The sequence below is a fragment of the Procambarus clarkii genome, chromosome 13, assembly GCF_040958095.1.
Source record: "Procambarus clarkii isolate CNS0578487 chromosome 13, FALCON_Pclarkii_2.0, whole genome shotgun sequence".
NCBI classification, from domain to species: domain Eukaryota; kingdom Metazoa; phylum Arthropoda; class Malacostraca; order Decapoda; family Cambaridae; genus Procambarus; species Procambarus clarkii.
Genome location: NC_091162.1, coordinates 5,228,143 through 5,238,142, shown reverse-complemented (window position 1 = coordinate 5,238,142; position 10,000 = coordinate 5,228,143). Strand labels below are relative to the sequence as shown.

The following is a 10,000-nucleotide window of genomic DNA, read 5'->3' as shown; positions in this document are numbered from 1 at the left end:
CGACAGAAAATTTTAGATATATGATTCTGGCAGGAATCTTCTCGATATTCCTTATGTTTTCTTCACTGAAGCATGAAATTTAAAAATTTACTCTCCAAAGTTCATTTTTAACTTTTTAATTGAGTCAGACGACTAGCGAGGCATTTCGTAAGGTCTCACTTCATATTCTCGAAGACAAATTCTACTGTGCTTAGTTATATCCTCTTATGATGAGGTAGTTTTTTTTTTTTTTTTTTTTTTTTTTTTTTTTTTTTTTTTTTTTTAGATATATACAAGAGTTGTTACATTCTTGTAGAGCCACTAGTACGCGTAGCGTTTCGGGCAAGTCCTTAATCCTATGGTCCCTGGAATACGATCCCCTGCCGCGAAGAATCGTTTTTTCATCCAAGTACACATTTTACTGTTGCGTTAAACAGAGGCTACAGTTAAGGAATTGCGCCCAGTAAATCCTCCCCGGCCAGGATACGAACCCATGACATAGCGCTCGCGGAACGCCAGGCGAGTGTCTTACCACTACACCACGGAGACTAGTTAGGTGACATATGTATAAATGACATTTCACGGGGGATATTAATAAGATATTATTAAAGTTATGTTAAACGTATCATGTTTCAGACGTTCCTGAATCATGAAAATATTCCTGGAGTTGCAATTATTTCAAAATGTTTCCCTGTTGGGCTGCGGGCCTATAAACTTCTGCAGGATAATGATAGCTGCACATTAGCTTACTGACCAAGCAGCACGTACACTTTAGTCCTGAGCACAGTTAAGACTAAAGTGATCTCCCAAGTGAATATACATGAAGGGGAATACGCCTCTCAGTGCATACAACCATATCTAAAGTGAGTGGCTGGAGGAACCTATGGCTCCAGACATCCCCCGCCCTCCCTGGGAACACAAGTTAAGTCCGCCGGTCATGCCCGAACAATGGGCCACGCGCAACCACCAGATGCTCGGATCAATCCGGATACATGTCCTTGTGCGTTTAACGCTCGGAGCGTCCGCTGCACTGCTCCCAAGGCCATACGAGGACCACGATACGATCATGGGACCACAGGTAACACTAGGACACGATCATGGGACCACAGGGAGACTAGGACACGATCATGGGACCACAGGGAGACTAGGACACGATCATGGGACCACAGGGAGACTAGGACACGATCATGGGACCACAGGGAGACTAGGACACGATCATGGGACCACAGGGAGACTAGGACACGATCATGGGACCAAAAGGAGAACAAGACATGATCACAGGACCACACGGAGACCTGGATACAATCATTGGACCGCAGAAAGACCAGAACACAATCACAGACGCACACGAAGACCAGGACAACAGGGAGACCAGGACACGATCACGGGACCACAAAAAGACCAGGACACGATCAAAGGAAAACAGGGAGACCAGGACATGGTCACAGGACCACATGGAGACCAGTACACGATCATAGGACCACAAAAAGACCAGGACACGATCACAGGACAACAGGAATACCAGGATATGGTTACAGGACCACAGGGAGACCAGGACACGATCACAGGATCCCAGGGAGACCTAAATCAGCTCCCAGGACCACGGAGAGACCTAAACCCGCTCTCAAGACCACAGAAAGAACGGGAGCCCAGAAAGATATGGAGTGTCTCGCGTTCCTTCACAAACTATTACAGGGTTATGCCAGCGAGTATTATAATCTTTGTTCAGTTTACTTGAAAGATTTAACTTTCTTATTTCATCGAAACAAAACCAAGCTGTAAGAACGTATATACTTTACCTAGCATAAATAAACGTATTAATTACTTCAGCTTTAAATAATAAAACATATCATTATTGAAGGCCGAAGTATATATGCATATTATGTGATATATTATGAGAGGGGCAGAGAGAGAGAGACACAGAGAGAGAGAGAGAGAGAGAGAGAGAGAGAGAGAGAGAGAGAGAGAGAGAGAGAGAGAGAGAGAGAGAGAGAGAGAGAGAGAGAGAAAGAGAGAGAAAGAGAGAGAAAGAGAGAGGATGAGTGAGGAAGAGAGAGAGAAAGAGAGAGAAAGAGAGAGGATGAGTGAGGAAGAGAGAGAGAAAGAGAGTGAAAGAGAGAGGAAGAGAGAGGAAGAGAGAGAGAGAGAGAGAGAGAGAGAGAGAGAGAGAGAGAGAGAGAGAGAGAGAGAGAGAGAGAGAGAGAGAGAGAGAGAGAGAGAGAGAGAGAGAGAGAGAGAGAGAGAGAGAGAGAGAGAGAGAGAGAGAGAGGGAGAGAGAGAGAGAGAGAGAGAGAGAGAGAGAGGAAGTGAGAGAGAGAGAGACGAGAGAAAAAGCTGGAGTGGAAGAGAGATTTCAACAGAAACACAAATACGCATCTTTCACAGTCCAGGATGCTGACTGTTTCACAAAACATGTCTACAATATCCCCACACAGGCACACTTAACCTAGAGACCTATGGTAAGCTTCTTGGACCCAACTGTACTATGGGCTTCTTGGACCCAACTGTACTATGGGCTTCTTGGACCCAACTGTACTACGGGCTTCTTGGACCCGACTCTACCACGGGCTTCTTGGACCCAACTGTACCACGGGCTTCTTGGACCCGACTCTACCACGGGCTTCTTGGACCCAACTGTACCACGGGCTTCTGTTCACAGTCCCTACGTTCATTTCGCGTCGTCACTTTTCCTTAAGATTTGAAATAAACACACTTGGACCGGAGTTTAGCGTTAGGTTCTATATCTGTGATCCCATCTGTAAGTTCTCTCACCCTGCTAGATGTCTCGTTGTTCCGTACCTAACCCAACCCAATCTAACCTAACCTATCATAGTTTATAGCTTATAACAGCCTAGTTACATTTCACCTGTATCTTGTTCACTTCATCGCCTCGAATCGCGGTAAAACACTAACTGGTTCACATCTAACTTATCCTGTAAAGCTATAATAGTTTCATATTAAAATGTCAAACTCAATCATTTCCTGTATTAACAAAGGATAGTGAGGGGAAGAGAGACCCCTTCACTATCTATTTATTATCTATTATTAATTTATTTATTCCTCCATAAATAAATTGTAAATATTTAGCCAATGCTTGCTGGCCCCCTAACACTAGTGGGTGCCTGGTTGTTCTGAGACTTAAATACGAATACAGTGATCATCACATTGCTCTGCGTGCTCAACTGACCAAAACTCAACAATCACCTAAACCCAAATTTAAGGATCATACTGCAGTCAAATACTACAAGGTGGAAGATCCGGCTGGTACACTACTGGCTATACCAAGCAAAGTTGCTGCACTACCAACTGCGTTACTGGCACTCAGTAAACTCCAGCTCCAGTAAACTCCATGATCACCAGAAGTCTCTTCCTTGAAGGTTTACAAAAATAATTACTAAACAGGTAGTAGACCAATTATATCTTAAATCTGAGACACAGGTCATATTAAACGTCTCTGCTTTCCAAATTTAGACACAAATACTTTCCATTAAATATTAAAGAGGAAGATTAAAATTTTATTTGAATATGAACTTTGTAAAGGTGCGCAGACGAGTTGTTTTATCTGAGATAGTTCGAAGCTCTTTAACAAACAATTCCTCCATAAATCTTAGTTCAAAGAAACAATTGTAATTATTATTATATCAAAATCAGATTCACCAAAAGGATTATCTGGAAAAAGTAAATGTTCTTAAACCTCAGAGAACGATAGTTTAGACAAAGGTAACCAGTTTTATAAGATGCACTTTTGTGTTCCAGCATTCTTATGGGATATCCAGTTACTCTAGTGTCATCTCCTAGACACAAAACTTTATATTTTACACTTATACCCCATGGCATCCTCCTCAAATGTTGGGTCTCCGCCGAAAAAATCTTTGCTATATTTAAGTTTGATGGTGATATTTCACATAGTTGACATGACAAGGCGAACTCTGGCTCCATCTTGGGAACAATGGCGGTACAAAAGCTGAGGCAAATTACAGTGATTCGGCCCCAGGGTCGTCTCTCACAATACAACTGAGTAGAGCTTCAGGGTTGTGGGAGTAGCTTGCCAAGTATATATAACCATACCACGCCAAGACCCCACACCACATTCTCCTGTCGACATCCTCGCTTACTGAGGCTACCCTGCCTGCCTGTCTACATCCTCGCTTACTGAGGCTACCCTGCCTGCCTGTCTACATCCTCGCTTACCGAGGCTACCCTGCCTGCCTGTCTACATCCTCGCTTACTGAGGCTACCCTGCCTGCCTGTCTACATCCTCGCTTACTGAGGCTACCCTGCCTGCCTGTCTACATCCTCGCTTACCGAGGCTACCCTGCCTGCCTGTCTACATCCTCGCTTACTGAGGCTACCCTGCCTGCCTGTCTACATCCTCGCTTACCGAGGCTACCCTGCCTGCCTGTCTACATCCTCGCTTACCGAGGCCATCCTGCCTGCCTGCCTGCCTGTCTACATCCTCGCTTACCGAGGCTACCCTGCCTGCCTGTCTACATCCTCGCTTACTGAGGCTACCCTGCCTGCCTGTCTACATCCTCGGTTTACCGAGGCCACCCTGCCTGCCTGCCTGCCTGCCTGCCTGTCTACATCCTCGGTTTACCGAGGCCACCCTGCCTGCCTGCCTGCCTGCCTACATCCTCGCATACTGAGGTCAGTCTTTGTCATGAACACTACCTTGATAGACTAATTGTAATTTAAAAAGTACAATAACAAAGTTTCTTCAACACGATCATTATTCCAACTACTTAACTATTACTTTGTGCAGTCTGACAATGACTGAGCCTAAACTCACCTTGTATGCTCTCAAAACTTTGGCAGAAATTAACAGAATTATGAGAATAAGGAAGACCAAGAGCTAAAGCTTTGTGTTTGTATTCTGTGCAGATCTTTTCACACAAAACAGAACCTACAGATTCCAGGATAAGACACCAGGACACTGCCGAAGACCTGCTTGCCTCAATAATGTTATCTGCTAATTAATTTATTTATCTCACAAACCAATTTTCTAGTACCTGCAAAAGCTTTGAAAATAAAGATTGCAAATTTGGGGGATGAAAATACCTTTTTTGCGAAACTTTGCTGAAATATATTCCGAAGCATTATTTATCTAGATGAATTCTTAATAAATTTGATACAATTATCTGAAAGAACATTCACAAGATAATGATTAGGAAAATCGAGAGGTATTTGGTACCACGTTAGCAACCCTCCAAGTAACACGGAAACTCCTGTCTTAATTGATTTATTAAATGTACATTACGTGACGACATAGGAAAACTGAGCTTCTTGAATGCTTTGAAAATTCTGCCAAATATTTAATGAATTGTTGAACAAATCCACAAGGGCTGTGATGAGGGTTCGAACCTACGTCCGAGAGGATCCCAGACGTGCCTTAATTAACTGTGCCACGACATGGTCAAAAGATTTGCAACCAGGAGTGCAACTGCCCTCACATGGATCCTTCAGTCTCTCCGAGACACAAACAAGGGTTTTACACAATTCCCCCATGGACTCGGGCTCTGTCAATAAGCTGTTCTAACTCTTCGCCCTTACTTCATTACACACAGAAATCACAATAGCATGATGCATCAAATGAACAAATCCACAAGGGCCATGATGAGGGTTCGAACCTACGTCTGAGACGATCCCAGATGCGCCTTAATCAACTGTGCTACAACATGGTCATGGCAACACATTATAGTGTTTTAATGGAGATTCGTTTGGTTTACGTTATTATATTAGTTTATATAAATAAGTTTTATTAGCATATTAATTGCATAAACTATATTCTATGCAATCTTTTTAAAAATTTCCTAAGTTTTGTTTCATTTCTAGACCAACTTTGCATGAAGATTCATGAAAAGTTGTTACTCAGAATGCTGCTCATATCTTCCTTATCTTCTATCAATTGGCCTGGGTTTGCTTTCAATTGCCCAGTCTTTATTACAAACTTGGTTAGGCCTTTAAGAAATAATTTTTAAGATTTAACTTTACATGTCTGGTTACTCTGACAATATATATTAACTTTGTCTGTCCAACTAGATACTCTAATTTTTTTATTGTCAATTATAAATCATTGTCTACAGATCTAAGTATGTTGCATGGAATATTTTCATCATGATCTGCCTGCTAAATAATCATACATAACACATAATCAGCGTCCACTGTACCTGTTCCTACAGAAGTTAAATCTCTATCAGGCGAGAGATAACTTACCAAGTCTTGATCTTTATCCCTGTCTAAGCTCTCTCCAACTATCTATCTTCGGTCTTCTCTTAAGAGCTCATAATCTCCATTTCGGAATCTTGGAACCCTGACAGAATTATCTCTAATATAATATTCTCATGTTATATTAAATCTTATATCCCTGAGATCGCTGTTACCAACTTGTTTCCTCTCCCTGACTCACAGCGACGTCTTCCTCAGAGTCTCCTGTACCACCATGATGAAGGTGTTGAGGTGTGTGGTGGTGACAGCGGCGCTGCTGGTGCTGGTCCTTGTTGACGGAGGCGTTGCTGGAGACCACTGGTGCCCGGACCCCAGCTCCCCTTCCGTCATGACTGTGCTGAGTAAGTACACTGTTGTGTGGTAATGTATAGTGATGGTGGTGGTCGTATGGTGACGTGTGGGGGTGTATAGTGGTGGGTGGTGGTGGTATGGTGATTTGTGGGGTGTATAGTGGTGGGTGATGGTGTTTAGTGATGAGTGGTGGTGGTATGGTGACGTGTGGGAGTGTAAAGTGATGGGTGATGGTGTTTAGTGATGAGTGGTGGTGGTATGGTGATTTGTGGGGGTGTATAGTGGTGAGTGGTTGTGTATAGTGATGGTGGTGGTGGTATGGTGACGTGTGGGGGTGTATAGTGGTGGGTGGTGGTGGTATGGTGACGTGTGGGGGTGTAAAGTGATGGGTGATGGTGTTTAGTGATGAGTGGTGGTGGTATGGTGATTTGTGAGGGGTGTATAGTGGTGGGTGATGGTGTTTAGTGATGAGTGGTGGTGGTATGGTGACGTGTGGGGGTGTATAGTTGTGAGTGATGGTGTATAGTGTTGGGTGATGGTGTTTAGTGATGGTGGTGGTGGTATGGTGACGTGTGGGGGTGTAAAGTGATGGGTGATGGTGTTTAGTGATGAGTGGTGGTGGTATGGTGATTTGTGAGGGGTGTATAGTGGTGGGTGATGGTGCTTAGTGATGAGTGGTGGTGGTATGGTGATTTGTGGTGGGTGATGGTGTTTATTGATGTATGATGATGGTATGGTGACGTGTGGTAGTGTATAGTGATAGTGGTGGTGGTATGGTGACGCGTGGCAGTGTATAGTGATGGTGGTGGTGGTATGGTGACGTGTGGTAGTGTATAGTGATGGTGGTGGTGGTATGGTGACGTGTGGTAGTATATATTGATGTGTGATGGTGTATAGTGATGGTGTTTAGTGATGCGTGGTGGTGGTATGGTGATTTGTGGTGGGTGATGGTGTATAGTGGTGGGTGATGGTGTTTAGTGATGCGTGGTGGTGATATGGTGACGTGTGGGGGTGTATAGTGGTGGTGGTGGTGTTTAGTGATTGTTGTAGTGTCTAGTGCTGTGTTGTGGTGTATAGTGCTGTGTGGTGATGTATAGTTATGTGTGCTGGTGTATAGTGATATGCAGTTGTGTATAGTGATGTGTGGTGATGTATAGTTATGTGTGGTGGTGTATAGTGACATATGGTGTATTACCTTATGGGGATCACTGTTTATTTATTTGTATTTATTTATTTATATACAAGTAGGAACAATGGGTTGAGAAAGTATATATGTTAGGGTTTCTGGCAGGACCTTCAGCTAAACATTAATGGAAACAGAAATCTGATTTCAACATAATAACTGTATTACAAATTGACAGAATAGATAATATTGATGAAGTTAAATGCCTTAGGTACTAAATTGGGTGAGCGGGAAGCACAAGAGTTTCTAATAATTCAAGGCCATGCATGCACCTCACCTTCGTGTTTGGTCTGATTTGTTTATCTTTCCAGGTCATAAAAATATATCAAGTTTGAGAATCAAGATTTTCCATTCCTTAACCCTTGTCGTTGGTGCGTAGTAAAGTCTCTTCTCTGCACATGCTCTACTTGCCTCTTCCTTACAGCCTTTTCCATCCCATTATACGGTATGCAGATTAGGAAAACTGGTCTGCAGTTAAGTGTTTAAGAATATATCGTTTCACGTTTAGAATATGACCACCACATTGCTTGTAGTTAGTCAGTTTCCAGGAACTTCTTATATATCATAGTACGTAGCCAGAGAAGGGCTTTGCTTGTCTTACTGTTCAGCAAATGTCTTCTTACTTCATCTCTGACAATCTCAAAACCCTTCAGTCCCGCTTGGTTTAACTCAGCACTTCTCCTTGCTCTATTGTGAAGACCTCGTGGAAGCTATTACTGAGTTTCTCACACACGTTCCTGAGTAAATATAGGAATATAGGATGGGGGGGGGGCGTGATTTACGGAGAAGATGGACGGTGTTACGAAGGAAGATGGAGGGAGTAGGGAAGGTAGTTAGGAACACAGAGATTACCACTGCATGTCAGGAAGCAAGCCCGAGTAAGAGGGGCTAAACTGCCTTATTTCGTGCATATAATCACTTAATTGTGCTTGTGGGGGGATGAACTTCGGTTCTTTGGTCCTTCCTCTCAACTGTCAGTCAGTTGATGTACAGATTTCTGAGCCTATTGGGCTCTATCATATCTACACTTGAAACTACGGAAATGGTCTGCCACCACCTTATAACTTCCTTGGGCATTCCCTCTCTCATACTACTGACACCGAAAACACACTTTATAACGTATCTTTGGCTCATTTGGCTTCTCAATTTCCACCAATGTTTACTATTGACGTCATGTTATATACATAAGTCTCAGGGGGTTGAACTTGGTATAAAGTTTTCTACAAGAATTTTTCTTTATTTTTATCTGGATTGTGGCTCCCCTTCGTTACAGTTTATACCTTCCTGCTGGTCTCATCTTCTTGTGAGTATTTTCCCTTCTTAGTTTGCTGGTCTTGAGATCCAGTAACTATTCATCGGACGAACTCTGTATCTTCTTTTTGTATTCTTGGAATATTTTATGATCTTCTTCAGTTTCTGTGATATTGTCTCCCTTTCTTGCTCCTTCCTCTTGCTGTCTTAACTTGCGTGTGGTATTGTGTGTATGTTTATGTTAGTATATGTTCCTCTATACATGAGTGTGTACTAACTACATAACTTAATTACATATTCCTCTCAGTTCATTCATACACCTTGAGTTCTTCCCTATTTAACTGCCTCTTTATATATAAATATGTTTCATGTTCTTCTCTGGTTGTCATTTTCTCTCCATAACTTGTATTCTGAGATTTCATGTTCGGCTTCTTCACATGTTTCGTGTCACCAGCGGAAGATCTGTGTGAGCGCGCGGACAAGAGCGCATGTGAGGCCTACATGGTGACCTGCCTGCACCACCCAGCGACCATGTCACACTCAGACCACGCCACCTGGAGGGAGCACACACTGGTCAACGCCACAGACTGTGCCAGAGAGCTGGGTTACACCTTCACCTCTCCCACCACAGACAACAGTCAGTAACTTGGCCCACATATTGTTTCCTAACATAATATTTACCTCTAAGATTAACCATCTCACCTTCGGTAACCCTCATAATATATGAGCAATATGTAGCAAGATGCCTTATGAATAGTGGTAGTTTACCTGCATCTCTCATACTGTATAGTGGTAGTTTACCTGCATCTCTCATACTGTATAGTGGTAGTTTACCTGCATCTCTCATACTGTATAGTGGTAGTTTACCTGCATCTCTCATACTGCACAGTGGTAGTTTACCTGCATCTCTCATACTGCACTGTAGTAGTTTACCTGCATCTCTCATATTACATAGTTGCAGTTTACCTGCATCTCTCATACTGTATAGTGGTAGTTTACCTGCATCTCTCATACTGTATAGTGGTAGTTTACCTGCATCTCTCATACTGTATAGTGGTAGTTTACCTGCAT

At 42.9% G+C, this 10,000-nt stretch overlaps 1 protein-coding gene across 2 annotated transcripts in view; it reads left to right on the top strand.

The window, feature by feature from the left end:
* The first annotated feature begins 4,052 nt into the window (after positions 1 to 4,052).
* The window catches only part of LOC123749200 (uncharacterized), a 21,334-nt gene continuing 15,386 nt past the window's right edge, over positions 4,053 to 10,000 (top strand). The window contains exons 1-3 of one of the 2 annotated variants that reach the window (XR_011228349.1): positions 4,053 to 4,626; positions 6,388 to 6,545; positions 9,384 to 9,566. Coding sequence is in view for 1 of the 2 variants with exons in the window: in XM_069323561.1 (XP_069179662.1) it covers positions 6,419 to 6,545; positions 9,384 to 9,566 (310 nt within the window). In the remaining variant the exon portion in view is untranslated. The remainder of the gene's footprint in view (positions 4,627 to 6,387; positions 6,546 to 9,383; positions 9,567 to 10,000) is intronic. The other variant, XM_069323561.1, reaches the window with a different exon arrangement.